This window comes from Littorina saxatilis, linkage group LG11 (assembly GCF_037325665.1).
Source record: "Littorina saxatilis isolate snail1 linkage group LG11, US_GU_Lsax_2.0, whole genome shotgun sequence".
Lineage (NCBI taxonomy): Eukaryota > Metazoa > Mollusca > Gastropoda > Littorinimorpha > Littorinidae > Littorina > Littorina saxatilis.
The window spans coordinates 17596103-17616315 of NC_090255.1; the positions used below are offsets into that span (position 1 = coordinate 17596103).

A 20213-nucleotide genomic window follows, 5' to 3' on the forward strand; every position below is an offset into this window, starting at 1 on the left:
ATACCGTCGGGGCTACCTTGCTATACCATGTTTAAGCGCGAGCGAGGGGAAAGTTTCTGTCAAAAAAATGCTATCCCCAACACCTTTTGAGATACGTTTTCTTGTATTAGTAACCAAGCGGTATATCAACATTCATGTGTATGAAGTCTACCTTATCACAACAGTTAGACTATGTGTGTGTGTGTGTGCGTGCGTGCATAATTGAGCGTATGTTTGTCTTTCTGTGTGTACGTTTGTGTGTGTCTGTGTTTGCTTGTGTGTGTGTGTGTGTGTTAGTGTTTGTGTGCGTGTGTGTGTTTGTGTGTGTGTGTGTGTACCGGCAGGGGGAGGGAGTGGCGGGAATGAGGGTGTGGCAGAGTATCATTTGACAGACAAAATGTCATCCGAGCCGGGGCCGCTCCTTGACGACTGATGAGCTTTTGTTGTTCGTCCGCATCTAACTTTGTGTGATGCCCTTGATAAAGATCGGATTGCTTACACCCTTAAGCTATGTTTCCATATAGCGACGCGGCAGCGGCGGCACGACGGCGACAAACACGCGATGCCGCTAGCGAATTTCGCAGTGTTGCCATTAAAAGCGGCGGGGCAGGCGGATTTTTGTTTTTTCTGGCTTGATTTCTTCTTATAAATCGGTCACAAACTCACACAACCATACCGTAATTAAGAGAAACTATATTTGAAGCTACTTATATTTCTTAGAAAATTGAAAAGACGAGAAATGTCAGAAAAACAAGTCGCGTAAGGCGAAATTACTACATTTAGTCAAGCTGTGGAACTCACAGAATGAAACTGAACGTCGTCCGCCGCTAGTGCAAAAGGCAGTGAAAGTGACGAGCCTGTTTGGCGCGGTACTAGCGATTGCGCTGTGCTTTACTGTACCTCTCTTCGTTTTAACTTTCTGAGCGTGTTTTTACTCCAAACATATCATATCTATATGTTTTTGGAATCAGGAACCGACAAGGAATAAGATGAAATAGTTTTTAAAACGATTTCGGAAATTTAATTTTGATCATAATTTTTATATTTTAATTTTCAGAGCTTGTTTTTAATCCAAATATAACATATGTATATGTTTTTGGAATCAGAAAATAACGAAAAATAAGATAAAATTGTTTTTGGATCGTTTAATAAAAAAATAATTTTAATTAGAAGTTTCCGATTTTTATTGACCAAACTCACTCATTAGTGTTTAAGCCACCAAGCTGAAATGCAATACCAAACCCCGGCCTTCGTCGAAGATTGCGTTGCCAAAATTTCAATCAATTTAATTGAAAAATGAGGGTGTGACAGTGCCGCCTCATTTTTTACAAAAAGCCGGATATGACGTCATCAAAGGTATTTATCGAAAAAATGAAAAAATGTCCGGGGATATCATACCCAGGAACTCTCATGTCAAATTTCATAAAGATCGGCCCAGTAGTTTAGTCTGAATCGCTCTACACACACACACAGACAGACAGACACACACACACACACACACACACACACACACACACACACACACACACACACACACACGCACGCACATACACCACGACCCTCGTCTCGATTCCCCCCTCTACGTTAAAACATTTAGTCAAAACTTGACTAAATGTAAGTACTGGTTGACACCATGACTGATGTGAAACAGTTAATGAGCGCTTCTGGGGTGATAACGCGACACAACTCCTGTGATCTTGCCGCGAGGTGGCGCCAGTTACCAGCCGAAAGAAAGAAGGGGCATAACCTCACCAGAACCGACCATTGTCTGTTTACCGTATAAAATGCACGACTTACACACGAACTGTTACCAAACCGATATGCTAATTGGGACCAATGCAAGTTTTCTTTCCTTTCTCGTGTGATCTTGCCGCGAGGTGGCGCCAGTTACTAGCCGAAAGAAAAAGGGGGCCATAACTTAACCAGAACCGCCCATTTGCTACTGGCAATGAGCTGAAAACTGTTAGCGCACTCTTGGGTTACCCAGGCAGCGTATTCATGCGCCTATGCCACAGTGAGGCTGTGCACCTTCCTTCGATTTGAGAAGATTCTTCTTATCCCGGCTCCGTGTTGATGACATGTAGCTTATGGTCTCAACATTACCAAATGGTGCTTGACCCTCAAATTCCCTGCGGTTTAAAGCAGAAGTGTTTTTCTGACAGATTTCGAGCTAGACCATGCAGCATTTTGAAGTCGACTGATTCGATTGACTGTCCTGCGTAAATGTAGCAGACGACAGCGTCAGTTCAGTACTGAAATGAACGGTTTTCACATATTTCAGGACAACAACGATGTAAATAGAAAACGCAAAGCCCCCCCCCCCACACACACACACCCACAAACACACACACCACCCCCACAAACACACACATAACCCACACACACACACACACACACACACACACACACACACAGTACAACTACAACCTTCCCAAGCAGTGGGTTCTCTCTGTCTCCTCGGCGTTGCCAGATGACGTCATAGTAGGGCGGGGCGAAGCGGGTCAGGTGACCTAACTGAATGGCCATGTCGGGAGTGAGCACGATGTGGGTACCGTTGGCAAAGAGTCGCCGCGCGATATGCAGAGACAGACGGTCTCGCATCAGGAGTGTCAGGTTCGGGTTACAGCAGTAGTTCTTCCAGGCAAAGTTGAAATGATTCTGGTTTGCGTTCATGTAGATGCTCTGCGAGAAAAGCACGGTCTTGTAGCCTGGGAACAGCTTCAGCGCTTTGTCTCGGCACCAGTCGATGAGAGAGTAGCCGAAGATGTTGCCTCCCCCGTGCATCAGCACCACCACCTCGTCCATGCTGTGCTGCTGAGCCAGTTTCAGTGCGTGCTGGAAGTTCTTATCATTGCAGGCCTCGGAGTTGACGAAAAAGAGAATCTCGATACCCATGTTTTCCAGCAAAATCAGCTCCCCTATGGTAATGGCGGCGTCTCCTTTGTTTTCGTGCGAAGCCAGATCAAAGACCACTGCGTACTTCTTGCCTCGGAATAGCTCGGAGAACAGTTTGTCGTGGAGACGCTTGGTTTCGGTTATCACCTCCTGAGTGGTCGTCAGGTAAGGCGACAAACCGTCCGTGTCGAAAGGCGTGGTCTGTAAATTGTCCCTGGACAAAAACTCCTCCACCTCCTCGGCCGTCTTGCGGTCCGGCTGATACACTATGCGTCCGGCAATCAGGGGTTTCCCATCCGTCCAGTTCACGTGCCCGAAACGGAGATTTTGCGCGTAGTTTGTCTCGGACTTGTTCGGGAACTTGGGATCAGACCACAAGACTGGTGAAACGAACTCTGTTCTTCCAAGCGTCGATTTGAATCCCTGCGGGTTGTTTCGTAAAAGAGGCGCTTCTTGCAGTTCTTTTGGTTTCTGGATCAGTTGGAATCTAGACATCTGTGTCATCACCAGCGGCTGTTCTGGCGTCAAACAGACGACGAAGACGAAGACGAGGAGAACGAGTAGGCGGCCGAGAAGACTTTCCCGCTCCCTGTAGACCTTAGGACGGCCCGGAGTGGTGGCCGTGTCTGAAAGCAGTAAAATGGTGACAGATTATTATGCCGTGTCTGAAAGCAGTAAAATGATGACACATTATTATGCCGTGTCTGTAAGCAGTGAAATGATGACAGATTATTATGTCGTGTCTGAAAGCAGTAAAATGATGACACATTATTATGCCGTGTCTGTAAGCAGTGAAATGATGACAGATTATTATGTCGTGTCTGAAAGCAGTAAAATGATGACACATTATTATGCCGTGTCTGTAAGCAGTGAAATGATGACAGATTATTATGTCGTGTCTGTAAGCAGTGAAATGATGACAGATTATTATGTCGTGTGTCTGAAAGCAGTGAAATGATGACAGATTATTATGTCGTGTGTCTGAAAGCAGTGAAATGATGACAGATTATTATGTCGTGTGTCTGAAAGCAGTGAAATGATGACAGATTATTATGTCGTGTCTGACAGCAGTGAATTGATGACAGATTAGTATGTCGTGTGTCTGAAAGCAGTGAAATGATGACAGATTATTATGTCGTGTCTGACAGCAGTGAAATGATGACAGATTATTATGCCGTATCTGAAAGCAGTGAAATGATGACAGATTATTATGCCGTCCACGGACGTGCTTATGTTTGTTAAAAACGAAGACAAAGAAGACAAACAGAAAGCGGAAAAATACAGAAATAATAATAAATTAAACAACTCGATGCGCATAACTGCGGCTCGGGGGAAAACACAATACGTTCACAAAACACGAAGAATATGGTAAGAAAACATACTATGCCCTCTTTGAACATGTAAATGAACTGGGCCGGGGGAAAATATGAGCACAAAAACAGATAGAAGGGAAAGAGTATTGTGCCCTCTTTAAAAATGTTACTGATTTAGCTAGGTATACATAGATAAGATAAAGCCTCTTCCGACTTTGAGGATACCCGCTGTCAGAAATTTGCTTCTGCAAGAAATTAACGCCGGCAGTGACCACAACTGACTTCCAGTGCCCTAACTGTTCCAGACCCGGCGCTTCCACGAAAAAAAATATATAAAAACAATAATAATCCGCGACCGAGACAAAAATGGGCTGACATTCACGTACAAAAAGTAGCGGCCCGCATTCGCTTGAAATGACAAGCCAGCATAGCGTATTAGCGTACAGCGCTTAGTAGGAAAGCGCTCTTTTCTGAATTCTTTGAACTTTTTGACCTTTTTTTTAATCTAAACATAACATATCTATATATGTTTTTTGAATCAGAAAATGATAAAGAATGAGATGAAATCGGTTTTGGATCGATAGCTGGTATTTTAATTTTAATAATAATAATAATAATAATGGACATTTATTAATCGCCGTTTCTCACAAGAGCTCACGGCGATTTACATATTAATTTCTGCCGTGTGAGATGGAATTTTTTTACACAATATATCACGCATTCACATCGGCCAGCAAACCTCAAGCCTATTAGGGCGAGCATTCACATTTCACGGCCTTTATTCCAAGTCACACGGGTATTTGGTGGACATTTTTAGCTATGCCTTTTCAATTTTGCCAGGAAAGACCCTTTTGTCAATCGTGGGATCTTTAACGTGCACACCCCAATGTAGTGTACACGAAGGGACCTCGGTTTTTCGTCTCATCCGAAAGACTAGCACTTGAACCCACCACCTAGGTTAGGAAAGGGGGAGAAAATTGCGGCCTGACCCAGGCCTGAACACGCAACCTCTCGATTCCGAGCGCAAGTGCGTTACCACTCGGCCACCCAGTCCATTTTTAATCAAAATTTTGAGACTGTTAAGGCAATGAGCGGCACCAAAATGACCAAAATAAAATTTGGAAAATACATGGAGTAACTTAGTATTCTGGGTAGTTATTGAAGTGACTTATAAAAAGAAATGAAAAAATTGCGAAAACTAAAGGACATGGATTGCCGTCGCTATGGAAAATGGTATAAACAGCGCCATATTGGATTTCTAGGAAACGGTTTTACAGCAACATTATACATCAGAAATGCTAAATATTTGGCACAAAGATACACAAAACTTTTATCTACAACCATATAGAACGATTGTTTGACAAAAGACTACAGTTGAATTTATATTAATTTTTTTAAATAAGGATTAATGAATATGCGGTTAAAAATTCATTAATTCTTATTACAAAAATTATTACAAATTCAACTGTAGTCTTTTGTCAAAATATCGCTCTATATGATTGTAAATAAAAGTCTTGTGTATCTTTGTGTCAAATATCATGCATTTCTTATGTATGATGTCACTGTAAAACTGTTTCCTAAACATCCAATATGGCGGCTGTTTCCATAGCAACAGCAATCTGTGGCCAATCATTTTCACAATTTGTTCATTCATTTTTATAAGTCACTTCAATAACTACCCAGAAAACTAGGTTCTTCCGTGTATTCTCCAAGTTTAATTTTAGTGCCACCCACCGCCTTAATGTCCAAACTCATTAATTAATTAGTAAGCTTCCACGCTGAAATGAAATACCAAAGTCATTGCTTCGCCGAATATTGCTTGACCAAAATTTCAATTGATCAATTTCATACACAAATTAATTAAAACAATGAGGTCGTGACAGTGCCGTCTCAACACTAAAAGTCGGTTATAAGACATTTATCAAAGACATTTATCGAAAAAAAGGTGTGTGGATATTATACCCAGGGATTTTCATGTGAAGTTTTATGAAGATCAGTCTGGCAGTTTTCTCTAAATCGGTCTACACACACACACACACACACACACACACACACACACACACACACACACACACACACACACCACCACCACCACCACCACCCTCGTCTCGATTCCCTGTCTCTGATAAAACATTTAGTCAAAACTTGACTTCATGTAAACAAGTCGTGTGAAGCGATATACATATACAAACATTTAGTCAATCTGTAGCCATCATAGACTACACGGCGTAGAACTCTATCGTTCAAGCTGGTTGTACGGAGAAGGGTACCATGTGAACTTTGTAGAACCTGGTACCTAACTACTAAAGAATAGAATTCATCCATGTTCACGCACTAATAGCTGCGCATACGCTACTACTGATTTTATTAATGAATTAATTTAGCAAAGAGGCAGTTATCTCCCTGCCGAAGCAGGCCACGATTATTCCCCATGGAAAATCGTCCACAGTGAAAAGCTTTTCAAGCAATGAGAATTTAGCTGTGTTTGTTTCCGCGGGACATATCATCATGGCAGCGAACTGCACTATACATTTTCAGAATGTAGACACTGACGAAAAACTGACCCCATTTTCAATGGCCCTTCGTGGTCGGCTGGGCGTTAAGCAAACAAACAAACATTAATCACAGGAAAACGCAAACTTTTTTTACGCGTCAAAATGAGAATGTCAAAATTGACACATCAACTGTGTAGAAATACGATATTGGCACTAATTACCACAACAAATTCAAAATGTTTGACAATATTGAGGCATTTCTGTATTAAAATAACACATTATGGAATGGAAAATAGATTTTTTGTAAATATTTCAGGTAGTACTGCCACCTTAAAGTTGATTTAAATTTTGTGTGTGAAAGAAACTTCTTGAGGTGTGACTCTAAACACATGCCCCCCTAAAAAAACAAGGTTTCCGTAAAAAAAACATTTTAAAATGAATAAAAATTGATTTCGGCAACTGTCTGTTTGTGACTGACACTTGGCGATTATCCCCCCCTTATGTTGCAATTTTCCAGAGAATGTGCAATACTAAATGTGAGAACATTTTTGTTTCTGACTATATAAACATACCATGTCATGAGACAATTTGATGTCAAATCATTGTACCCTTTTCGAGACAACGGAACTCATTTTCTAGGCTTCTAATGGAGCCAGACCCTGTGGTCTATCAAACTAAAAGATCAACACCAAACATCAGTCATCGTAGAGAGTACATTCATATATTCTCGGCTAACCTTCATCGAAGAGCGAGACGGGCCACGCTCGTCTCCGCGAAGCATGCGAATATAGTAATACTTAACCTATTTTCTTTCATTCTGAGCACGTTTAAAAGTAAACATAACATATTTATAATATTTTTGAATACAGAAGATTATGAGGAATGCTATGCAAACATTTTGAATCTGTAAGTGAAAATGTAAGCTTCTGAGGATGAGAGCACAGTCTCGCTTAGGCAAAGGGCAAAAGAATACGCTCTGTGGAAAAGTTAGCGCACTCCAAGAGTGCGCTAACAGTTTTAGCGCATCGCCATTAGCCAGTCAACTGGTTCACATTAGTCATGTGACACCAGTACTTACTGACAATTATTATTAGGCCTGGAAAAAATAGGTGTGGTTACGGTAACCCGACCTACCCTATTTTTAGGGGCCGACCCTATAACTTTTTATTACATTTGTCAAAAAAAACAAACAAAAAAAAACGAGTGCACAAAACGCAATGAAAGCGAAAGCGCTCGAGTCGCACACTTATTTCCCTGTCAAGTAGGTTTAATTTGTACTCTTCTGACTGTCGCATCCTTACCATTCCACACACCAAAACCAAAACATACGGACAACGCACTTTTACTTTCTGCGCACCCACACAATGGAATTCTCTCCCCTTTCACATCCGCCACTCTCAGTCACCCCAAGCATTTAAACGAGCACTTAAAACGCACCTCTTCAAGAAATACAACCCCTGATTTTGTTTTCTCAGTCCATCAGTAGGCTACATGTAGTGTATTTGTTGTTTTAGTGATAATGTATATAAACATCTGGGACTGTTTTCAGCATTGTTGATAACATGTTCTGTTTGATTAAGGGTATTCAGCTGGTATTTCCTTGTTTTTTTACTACCTATTTTATTCATGTTTTTTTTATTACTTAGTTAGTGGAAGAATCTTTTGTAATGTATGTGTGATGGTGTATGCTTTTAATTAAGCGTTGTTGACTATGAATGTAGATGTAAATGCTTGTATAATTGTGTTTTAATTTTAAATGTGTCAAGCGCAAAGAGCATAATTGTAAAGTTATGATGTTGCGCTATATAAATGCTCATTTATTATTATTATTATTAATGAAAAAAAAGTTTCCAAAAAAAAAGTGATTGCCTACCTTCCTACCCTAATTTTTTTGGCTATGTTACCTTAACCACGCCTATTTTTTTGGGGGGCCTTATTAATACCCTAGCCAAGAACAAAGACCAACCTGTTTCACTGACGCTTCCTTCGAGGTCATGAGGTGTTGACGTCACGGAAGTGTCCACAGCCGGTGACGTCCTAATCTTCTCTTTGCTGTACATAAGCAGTCCCACAGTGCACAGCGCTAGCCCCGCCCAGTTCCACATGGAGGCCGAGCGCCGCCCTGCCACGTGCAGCAGCACAACAACCAGCACGCGCTTCACGATGTTCAAAATGGCGTGGCTCACCACCGACATGTAACGAAGCACCACATTGGTCGAGACGTAGGAGTAGGTCACGTGACAGACCCCGGAAGCCAATGAAAGCAGGAGAAAATAGTCCTGCGGCTCGTGCGATGAAGCCACTGCAGCGTCAGTGACGACGAAGATCCGCGTGATCAGGACGAGGCCCGCGGTAGCAGCGGCGAAGGCGGCGAGGGCTCGCGGGGAACGGAGCCGACTTCTGCCGGTGCTGTCTCCGTGGTTGAGCTTCAGGGCCACGTTGCGGACGCCCAGCGTGACGTTGGACAGCAGCGCCATCAGCACGGCGCGCGAGATCTGGCTGCTGGACAGCGGGTTGCCCACGTACAGCATGGCGCCCACCACCACCACCACCATGCCCACCACGCCCTCCGCCCCCATCGCCGTCTTCAGCACCAGGCGCTGCAGCAAGGCTGACGTCACGGGCTCCAGCATCTTGATGGCCATGGCTGAGGACGCGAAGGTCAAGGCCAGGCTGGTGTTGGTGGCCCACGTGGCCAGGAAGTGGGACGCCGCCATGACGTAGAACAGCGGACCTCTCAATGACGTCAGCTGGACGGTGGAGCAGCAACACAGCGTCTGGACCAGCGTCAGGCCCAGCGGGATGACGACAGCGGTGATCGACGTCATGTCTGTGACGTAGGGTGCCATGGCCAGCTTGGCCGACTTGTGACAGAGGAAGGAGGCCAGCGTCCACAGGGAGAAGACGGCAAGCGCGGTCAAGGTCGGTAGTGTCGTCATGGTTCCCTGGGGAAGAGAGGAGCAGCACGTGATCAACAGCGAGAACACCATGAAACACTGGCTGAGAGAGAGAGAGAGAGAGAGAGAGAGAGAGAGAGACAGACAGACAGACAGACAGACAGACAGAGAGACAGAGACACAGACACAGAGACAGAGATATAGGCTCCAAGCCAGCTAGGCCTACCGTGCACCAACCTCAGGATCCAGCTTCAGTAGGCTAGAGATATTCACTGGGGTCTACTGAACACGTTTTATCAAGTTCGCCACAAAAAAACTCATTCCCACTACTACTTATGCCCCTTTGTTTAAGGGTACCCCCTCGAACGCTAAATTTTTCTGTGAAATCACAACAATGCACAGCTGCAACGAATGAACAGAGAACCACTTTTTTTTAAAATCAAAACAGTTAAGTTGATCATTAATCTTGTAAAAAAAATACCTATTACAGTGTTTAATGTTGTAGTGATGCTTGATAGGCTCAAACCGTCATTTTCACAGTGAACAAAGCTTGTCAACTTTGATGAGTAAAAGGTTTCAACAACTTTGGGTTTTCTGTTTCATTTTTTTAGAAACTACAATGCCTTTGGATAATTTCAAGCCACATTTGGAATTCCTGAGAGGATTTGTTGCGACACCAGATGAGATATTTCTCCCCTACCCCCTAATCGTGAAATTTTAGGAAAATGTCAAAAAACTATTTTCTTCAAATATTCATTATAACTTCTCACTGTTTTCAAATCAAATAACAAAAGTGATCACATTGACGACCAAAACAGTTCCTTTGTCCATCTTTTAATAGAACTACAACATTATTATTTTCTTCTCAAGACTGAAATGTAAAAAATAAAACAAAATGTTCAGGTATAAACATCTATTCTAACTGTTCCCTACATAAAATGCTCATATTTAAGGTAAATTAACATAAGAAGGACAATCTAAGAACTAATGTTTCTTCATGTATGTGTAGAATGTTTGCTCATAAATGCAAATGTCTTATGAATCAATTTCAGCTTCATAGAAATAACATGAAAAAGTCATTGCAAAGAACTCAGCAAACTTTTTCTTTGAAACACACACACACACATAAACAAACACACACACACACACACACACACACACACACACACACAAACACACACACACACACAATGTTTTTGGAGCAAGAAAGTCAAGTTCACAGGACTCCGATTCAGTCAGATTCAGATTCAAGTGAATCGTCCAGTCCATTTAGGAACAGTGTTGCCTTCTCCTCCTTCTCTGCTTCCTCGTTTACCTCATTGAGCAGGCTATCAATAACTGTCAGTGAGAGAACCAACTCTTCATTTTCTTCAGTCCACAGAGGCTCAAGGATTCCATTCTAACTGTCCCTTACATATAATGCTCTTGCTTCATAGTTTCCATATTAAAGGCACAGTACGCCTCCCGTAAACCATCACAGATACTGTCAGGCTTTTACACACAGTACAAACACCCTTCCATTTGAACGCTCACCAAACGGGAACATCCTAGGTGCCCTACGTAAAGAGCGAGCAATTTTCAAAGAATTTATTTTTGCGTGGTTTATCTTACCCCTGAGCCATCGTGAACCCGTGTGATCCAGTTTCCCTTTTTCACAATGCAGTCGTCAGTTTGTAATTTGAATGGGGCTCGCTGTGAGCTTATCTGCAATAGCACGTTATGTACCTCTGACTTTTCACGAAAAAAACGAATGTGATTCATAAGAACTCTAGCGATGGTTTTTGACTGCCTATAAACCGTCATCTGCTATGAAAATCACGACCTTGCGTGACCCTGCTTTCGGGCTTTTCAAACTTTCAAAACTTCGAATTGTACTGATCTTGTCTTGATGAAAAAAGAATTCTTTTATTATTTAAGAATGTTTGTGTAACAAGCTGAGAATTTATTATTTAGATTTTAAAAGTTAGGTCTAGCGCCAAAACGCACCACGGTCCGAATCATTCTGATAATCATCGCTCCACGGCTATCGCCAGTTTGAAGGGAAGTAACTCATTTTTGACCTGAGTTCAGGATGGGTCCGATTGAGATGGAGACAATCCGAAAAATTATTTCTTTGAAAATTGCTCGCTCTTTACGTAGGGCACCTAGGATGTTCCCGTTCGGTGAGTGTTCAAATGGAAGCGTGTTTGTACTGTGTGTAAATGCCTGACAGTATCTGTGATGGTTTACGGGAGGCTTACTGCCCGGGCGTGATTTCCGGTATCATAACAACCGTCCAGCACCAAAACGAGGCGCCATTGTTGTAGCAGGCCAAGTCCACGAAAATAAATTCTTTGAACATTTCTCACGCTCGACAGAAAGCAGCCAGGATGTTCCTGTTCGGTGAGTGTTCAAATGGAAGCATGCTTGTACTGTATGTAGACGCTCGGGGAGCTCTGTGATGGTTTACGGGAGGCTTACTGTGCCTTTAAAGATAAATTAACATAAGAAAGACAATCTAAGAAATAATGTTTCTTCTTGTAAGTGCAGAATGTGTGCTCATAAATGCAAATGTCTTATGAATCAATTTCAGCTTTATAGAAATAACATGAACAAGTCATTTCACAGAATTTCAAAGAACAGTGGTGCCTCTTCCTCCTTCTCTCCTTCCTTGTGAACCTCATTAAGCATGCAGGCTATCAATAATTGTCTATGAGAGAACCAACTCTTCATTTTCTTCAGTCCAAAGAGGCTCAAGGATTCCATTGTTCAGCATCCTTCCATGACCATCAGCGGGGTTGCGAATCTCAAGTGGCAAGTGAGCGCCCTTCCATGTGGCTGTCTGGTAGTTGGCCCTTCTTGCATGTTGTTTGAGGCTTTTGTGGAAGGGCCGAAATGTGAGCAATGTGATTTCTCCTGGCCGGCCAGCATAATGCAAGAGAATGAAGAACACGTCGCTCTCTGAGCTCTTTATTTGATGGTCTTTTGATCAACAAATGAGGGTATGACAGTTCCGCCTCAACTTTCACAAAAAGCTGGATATTGTTTTGAGTGAAAACCAGTGCTGGCCCCCCTGCTGAGTCAAACTGCTTCTGCGTAAATGTGGCGAGGTCAATGTTCAGATCCGCTCGAATGACTCCACCTGAGTCACGTTTCTCCACCAGCATCTGGTGGCGTACTGCATCGACACTGTGAAACCGTAGATTCAGCATTTGAACGTCTACAGCACATCCAGCAGCTCTTTGTTCATCTCCCATGATTCACCCATTCTTCTGAACGTTTTCACAAACTTGGGTTTCTGCTGCAGGATTTTGACCGGATACCTTTCCCTTTCCATAGAAGGCGCTGACGGAGTCACAGCCAGTAAAGGCGAAGAGAGACAGCAAGACAGAACAGTGAGGTCGCGTGAGTTCTTCTGCAAGGGTAGCGATGTTGTGCAAGCGCAAACGTTTCCTATTTGCTTTGCCCGTGTCAAAGAGCAATGTGATTTATCCTAGTTGGCCAGCATAATGCAAGAGAATGAAGAACACGTCGCTGTCTGGGCTCTTTATTTGATGGTCTTGTAGCCTTTGTGAAGGCTCAGGTACTAGGTACCAACACGTTTTCGACAGATCTGCTTGCAAGTCTTTGAGTTCTTGCAAAGACAACAGATTTAGTCTTGAGCACAGATGAGGGGTTCTGGTGACAATTTAATTATTTCTGGAGACAGCATTAAGAGACAGGGTGACTGAGCAGCCTTCTTGTCAAATGACGAAAAGAAGTCGCAATTCATAAGATTTCTGTTGGAGGTTTGGAGCAGGGACGCCATGGCAGACAAACTCAAAGGCAGGGATGTTGTTGTGGTCAGCGAGGGCAAGGCAAACACGCTCACATCATCTGGTGGCATCAAGACAGACAGGGAACTACTGAATGATCTCACATCCAGCCAAAAAGAAACGGACTCAAGAATCATCTTGTACTGTCAATATGGCCTTCAAAAAGGCTACAAGACCATCAAAGTAAAGAGCCCAGACAGCGACGTGTTCTTCATTCTCTTGCATTATGCTGGCCAGCTAGAATAAATCACATTGCTTTTTGACCCGGGCAAAGCAAATAGAAAACGTTTGCTCATTATTGCTGCCCTTGCGACCTCACTGTTCTGTCTTACGTTCTCTCTTCGCCTTTACTGGCTGTGACTCAGTCAGCGCCTTCTATGCCACAGAAGCCTCAAACAACATGCAAGAAGGGCCAACTACCAGACAGCCACAGGGAAGCGCGCTCACCTGCCACTCCAGAGATTCCCAACCCCACTGATGGTCATGGAAGGATGTTGAACAATGGAATCCTTGAGCCTCTTTGGACTAAAGAAAATGAAGAGTGGGTTCTCTCATAGACAATTATTGATAGCCTGCTCACCGAGGTTCACGAGGAAGGAGAGAAGGAGAAGGAGGCACAACTGTTCCTTAATAGACTGGACGATTCACTTGAATCTGAATCTGACTGTGAATCGGACGAACTTGTCCTGTGAACATGACTTTCTTGCTTCAAAAACAGTCTAAGATTGTGAGTGTGCATGTGTGTGTGTGCGTGTGTGTGTGTGTGTGTGTGTGTGTGTGTGTGTGTGTGTGTGGGTGTGTGTGTTTGTGTGTGTGTGTGTGTGTGTGTGTGTTTCAGTGTGTGTGTATGTGTGTGTGTGTGTTTGTGTGTATGTGTGTGGGGGGAATGGGTGTGTGTGTGTGTGTGTGTGTGTGTGTGTGTGTGTGTGTGCCTGTGTCTTTATGTGTGTCTTTGTCTCTGCGTGTCTGTGTCTGTGTCTGTTTGTATGCGTAGAGCGATTCCCAGAATATTACTGACCAAATCTTTATGAAAGTTTGAGATGGTATTTACCCAAGACGGTTTTTTTTGTTTTGTTTTTTTGTTTGTGTGTTTGTGTTTTGTTGTTGTTGTTGTTGTTGTTTTTTGTTGTTGTTGGTGGTGGTGGTGTTGGTGTTGTTGTTCAACGTAACTTACGCTTCTCAGAGCATCTTATGAACGAAGTTTAACAAGACAAAATCAAAGAACCTTTTTTTTTAGACATGTTCAACGGACATTTCTTCGTCTGGTGTCACCGTGTGTGTACCTGTGTCTGTGTGTGTTCGTGTTCGTGTGTGTGTGTGTGTGTGTGTTCGTGTTCGTGGTTCTGTGTGTGTGTGTGTGTGTGTGTGTGTGTGTGTGTGTGTGTGTGTGTGAGTGTGTGTATGTGTGTGTGTGTGTGTTTGTGGATTTACCGCAATATGCGGACCAAATAGGACCAAATGGGGTCGTCCGTCGCTATATCGCAGCAATTTGCGGACACCGGCCAAAAAATGCGACTATTTGCGGACGTCCCCAAATAGGCGGTCTTTGGTCCGCAAATTGCTGCAATATAGTGACGGACGTCCGCAAATTGCTGCACCCCAATACAAATTAATTTGCAAGTTGTGTCCTCATATTGCTGCGATATAGGTGTGGACAACGAGCCCTGTTTCACACAAATTTCAGATCCATTGTGATATCCATTTTCAGATCATACACAGATTTTACACATTTGCAGAGCATCTCTGTATTTAGTGCCAACTGCTGCCAGCGATGTTATGTCGTTTTTAAACTGCTGTAAAATATTAACCAGATATAGCACGTCAAAAACAAAAGCAGATTTGCGGAGGAAACTTTATGGCTGTTCGATTAGTGCATAGTTTGTAGTTGCTGTATCATTTTTACCTCCTCATAAAGTGTCTGATACGGGGTAAGGATGAAGTGACTCTTGATTGCATGCAAACACGCTACAAACATCGTAAAAATGCATTGTTTTGTTCGAGGTTAAGATAGTCGTTGACGAATTGCATCCTTCTTTATGATCTACCAACGTGTTAGATAATCACATAAGTAAACAAGGTGTCGTTAACTGCAACGTGTGTGTACTACATGTGCATACATGAACTAGATTGTTTTCTCTTTTTTGTGTATAATTATTACCACCGTTATTCTCAACAGAGCCAGTAAAGAACTTTGTTTGTTAGTTTGTTTCTCTGTTTGTTTCTCTGTCTACGGATTAGACTTGTTTCCCTGGTACTCTGGGGTCAATGTGTGTGTGTGTCCTTGTAAAATAAAGTTCAGTTCAGCTCGCGGCGAGAATTGCCTAAGAAACGCTAATTCCTCGCCCCACTCGCCAAATCTAGCGTCTAAGAAACGGAGGACTGGCTGTACAAGAGCAGTACAAAACATTTAAAGGAGGAAGGCCCAGCGACTGTGCTCTCTCTGCCTGCTTCTGTGGATTAGGTCAGCACGTTTTTCGCGTGGAATTGCGTTAAGTTACCGCACACACGTAGGCAGTCTCCAGTTATACGGCAAATAGCAGATCCTTATCACACACACAGTGACACACACACACATACACACACACATACACACACACACACACACGCACACACACACAACTACGCAAGAGGTGTCTTCGTATTCCTAGCCGAAGGAAAGCAAGTTATAATGCACACTGTTCAGTTCACTCCTTGCACGCATATGAAAGCAGCTGTGCGGGTTTGTTGCTCAGGTTTAAGGAGTTTAACATGCAGGTTTCATGTTGTGAGTAAGTGCCCTACATTCTATTCGACGGATGACTGATTTTGTGTAGTTTATTAAAGTATAATACTTGTGAAAGTCCCCCCCCCCTCCTTACCATACCGCTTTCAACCGATACCCCCATCCCTTCCCCCCGTCGCAACCCCCTCCCCCATCTTAAACTTGTTTGACGAGTTCGGGGTATACTGCATAGAACATTGCTCTAAGAAATAACATCCTGTTTATTTTACTAATTTGAATGGCGATAATAATTTAAGACCCCCCCCCTCCCATGGATGACCTACTTTCCCGTCCTTGCCATTCTCTCAAGAAGCAGGTAAGGTGTTTCTATAACATAACAGACGACTCTGTGACATTGGTGTCTCGAAACAGGGTCGATGGAGGTTTCAGAAATGTTTACTTACTGCAAGTGGAGGAGAGGCCCCTAATATGGATGTCTTTAGCTTCACGCTGATAACTAGCTTGTAATCTTGCGAAAAAGTTTAATATAGTGTTTGGTAGTTTTACTCTTTTTAGCTAGCCTTTAGGCCTAATTGGAGCAAACTAGGTTTGATAGAAATTGATCCAAAAATGAATACAGAAACATTCACAACTGGTCCTTATCAAGCGCCCATGCTCCTAATGTGGACCAGTAAAGAGGCTAATCACTGTAAAAAGGCTCCTATACTTCAAAATAGCATGATACTTTTTCTTCAGCATTCCATAATTTCTGGTGACGTGTGAGCTCGTTTGCCCATTTGGGTTCCCCATAGTCAGCTTCACTCCGCTTTCGTTGGGTATAGGCATGCTGGGTATTTTCGTGTTTCCATAACCCACCGAACTCCGACATGGATTACAGGATCTGTTCCGTGCGCACTTGGTCTTGTGCTTGCGTACACACACGAAGGGGGTTAAGTCACTAGCAGGTCTGCACATACGTTGACATGGGAGATCGGAAAAATCTTCACTCTTAACCCACCAGGCGGCAGCGACCGAGATTCGAACTGACGACCCCCCGATTAGGAGGCCGACGTCTTACCACTGCGCCACTTCGCCCGAATGATACAACTTAGTGAGCAAGTCAGACTGATTAAAAAAGGCTTCACATTTATCTGTTTCGGTTCGACGAGAAAATTATTTGAAGCACAAGAGGACACTAAAGAAACATATCAAAATACAAAGAGAAAATAAAAGAAATGTCCGTCGGTCCGTCCGTCCGTCCTTCTGTGTGTGTGTGTGTGTGTGTGTGTGTGTGTGTGTGTGTGTGTGTGTGTGTGTGCCTCTCTCTCTCTCTTCCTCTCTCTCTCTCTTCCTCTCTGTCTGTCTGTCCGTATGTCTGTTTATCTCTCTCTCTCTCTCTCTCTCTCTCTCTCTCTCTCTCTCTCTCTCTCTCTCTCTCTCTCTCTCTCTCTCTTCCTCTCTGTACATACTTAGCAAGAGATTGCCGGCGAAGGTTACCTGAAGTTGTCACTCAGCGCTTTTTCAAGAGGCAATTGTTAAAGCAAGCTTTGTCATGAAAGACTGATGGAAAGGGCTTTCAAGTCCATGAGGAGAGAGCAGCAGACACAACAATTGCATTCGGACTTGTAAAGGATCCTACTTCATAGGTCACACATCATTACGTCCGGCTGAGTTGGCCACCGTCATCAGCTGGATAGTTTATGTTATTCTACATACGTGAGAGAGACACTCGTGATATAATAATCGTTCAAATCACACGTGTGTATATCATGTAAATGAGGTCATATCAAGCGAGTCTGGCAGGGACCTGTTTTCAACTGCTTATGATGCCAGAGTCACCGAGACGAACGTCATTATAGAAAAAAAATTGCGCTCGCTAATTACCCTCGATGAATTCTTAGAACTAACACCTCACGCCACACTTTCAGAGTGACGTTTCTTTACTTTGACGTAATATATTGCACGAGGCTTTAGAAGAGATCGAGGCTCCAAAACAAGCGTCTTCAATATAGCTGCCTCGACTGCAGGAAATGTTTAGTAAAATACACGTAAGTACAGTGTGTAGGATAAACAGAATACTACATGGCTTGCTGTGTCGTACCATATTTACACTCGTTGCTTTTTCAAATAATGAACAGCTCGCTTTCGCTCGCAGTTCAATATTTAAAAAAAAAAACTCGTGTAAATTTGGTACGACACAGCAAGCCATGTAGTATTCTCTATGTCTCTGTGTTCCCGTCAAACCAACTGAGCTACACCCGTTTGTTCTTTTAAACAAAGGTGGTTAATTTATATTCAGAATTCATTCTTATCATACTGACATAATACAGTTCACTTTTGTTTTAATTTGCCAAGTTGTACCTGTTACTCATTTTCGTAAATGTTATGTCATAATGATAAGCGCACCAGCACATTGTGTGTACAAAATGTTAGTGTCTCGGATGTTTAGTTTTTTGTCCATTTGAACTTGTTTAAGTTATTAAAAATGAACGGCAGAACACAGCAACTGACGTAGATTTGGATCGTGGGTGGCACTCGAACTTCCCAGTAATAGTATAGTAAGGGGGATCTCATGCCTTTTTGAGGACGCCATTTTGAGGACGCATCTTGAGGACGCAATCTTGAATCGTCTAGAAACATCTTACGTTTTGAGACCATGTCTTGGAACGTCTTACATCTTCGTCTTCGTTCACATCTTTGTCTTAACACCATCTTGAAACGTCTTACGTTTTGAGACCATGTCTTAGAACATCTTAAAACGTCTTGAAACGTCTTACGTTCAAATCTTCGTCTTGACGCCATCTTGAAACGTCTTACGTCTCCATCTTTGTTTAAATCTTCGTCTTGAAACGTCTTACGTCTTGAGTTTTGTTTAAATCTTCGTCTTGACACCATCTTGAAACGTCTTACGTCACCATCTTCGTCTTATAACATCTTACGGTCTAATCTTTGTCTTGACGCCATCTTGAAACGTCTTACGTCTCCATCTGTATCTTGACGTCGACGCCATCTTGAAACGTCTTACGTCTTTATCTTTGTACAGATTGTGCAATCTTTGCCTCTAGCTCTCATTTTCTTTGTTTTTAAAATTATTTATTTCGTTGTCGAGGGTATAAAATAAGGAACCTAAGGAAGTGTATGTCGACTTACAGCAATGGATCCACGATGGAAACATCCTTTTACCTGTGTCTTGACGCCGTCTTGAAACGTCTTGCGTTTCCGTCTTGAACCATCCCTTAACCTGTGTCTTACGTCTTCATCTTCGTATACCATTTTGTCTTTGTCATTATCAATGTACACAGTTTTGTCTTTCCACTGACCACACCATACACTCAGAGGATAGCTGGTGGTGGTGGTGGTGGGAGGGTGCGGGGTCGATTGCATCAGACGATCAGTACACAAGGTGTTCTACATATATGACAGGTCGGTATAAACTGGTCATCAAACCATGATGCAAGAGTTATTGTTGAATAAGAAGTTCCAACTGATTGTGCATACACCAACAACTTTAGTCGCACAAGCTGATGACAGATTTAAAACTCTAAGCCTAGGAGATAATGAATGAGGTGGGGGACAGCAAAACAAAATAAACAACACATGGAAAGAGTGGAAGGTTGCTGGGGTCGATTGCATCAGGCTATACGGGTACATAGGGTATCAAACTTATGACAGTTCGGGGTGCAAGCTGGAATTATCAAATACGCACAGAGAGCAAACGTTCAGAGAGAGAGAGAGAGAGATCGAGAAAGAGAGAGAGAGAGAGAGAGAGAGAGAGAGAGAGAGAGAGAGAGAGAGAGAGAGAGAGAGAGAGAGAGATGACAGTGGATTATTTCTTTACAGGCCATTGATAATTATTCAGTGACTACTTTACCTAAAGCTTGCAGCGTGGAAAAACACCATAATATATGGTGTAATGAATAAGACCGGTACATAGTAGTAAGTAAAGTTTCTATTTGTGTCCCCAGAATAAGTTTCTATTTGGGACATGAAGTGGTTATGCGCTAAGAGGTACATAGCTGCATTCTGCTCCTGTTATAGCACACGGCGGGTACAACGTGTCCCCAATGTGCAGCAAAGCGGAACGACACAAGGGTCCGGGTAGGATTGTACCTGTCATCATGGCCTGCCTTTTATGACAG

General features: G+C 42.9%; 1 protein-coding gene across 1 annotated transcript in view; it reads right to left on the reverse strand.

Annotated features, from left to right (window-relative positions):
* LOC138979900 (uncharacterized) overlaps positions 1–9648 on the reverse strand; it is a 34709-nt gene extending 25061 nt beyond the window's left edge. Inside the window, exons 1-2 of the mRNA XM_070352668.1 lie at positions 8649–9648; positions 2407–3500 (exon numbers count right to left, since the gene is read on the reverse strand). Of these exons, the coding sequence (XP_070208769.1) occupies positions 2407–3500; positions 8649–9621 (2067 nt within the window). The 5' untranslated portion in view covers positions 9622–9648. The remainder of the gene's footprint in view (positions 1–2406; positions 3501–8648) is intronic.
* Between the last annotated feature and the right edge of the window lie 10565 nt (positions 9649–20213).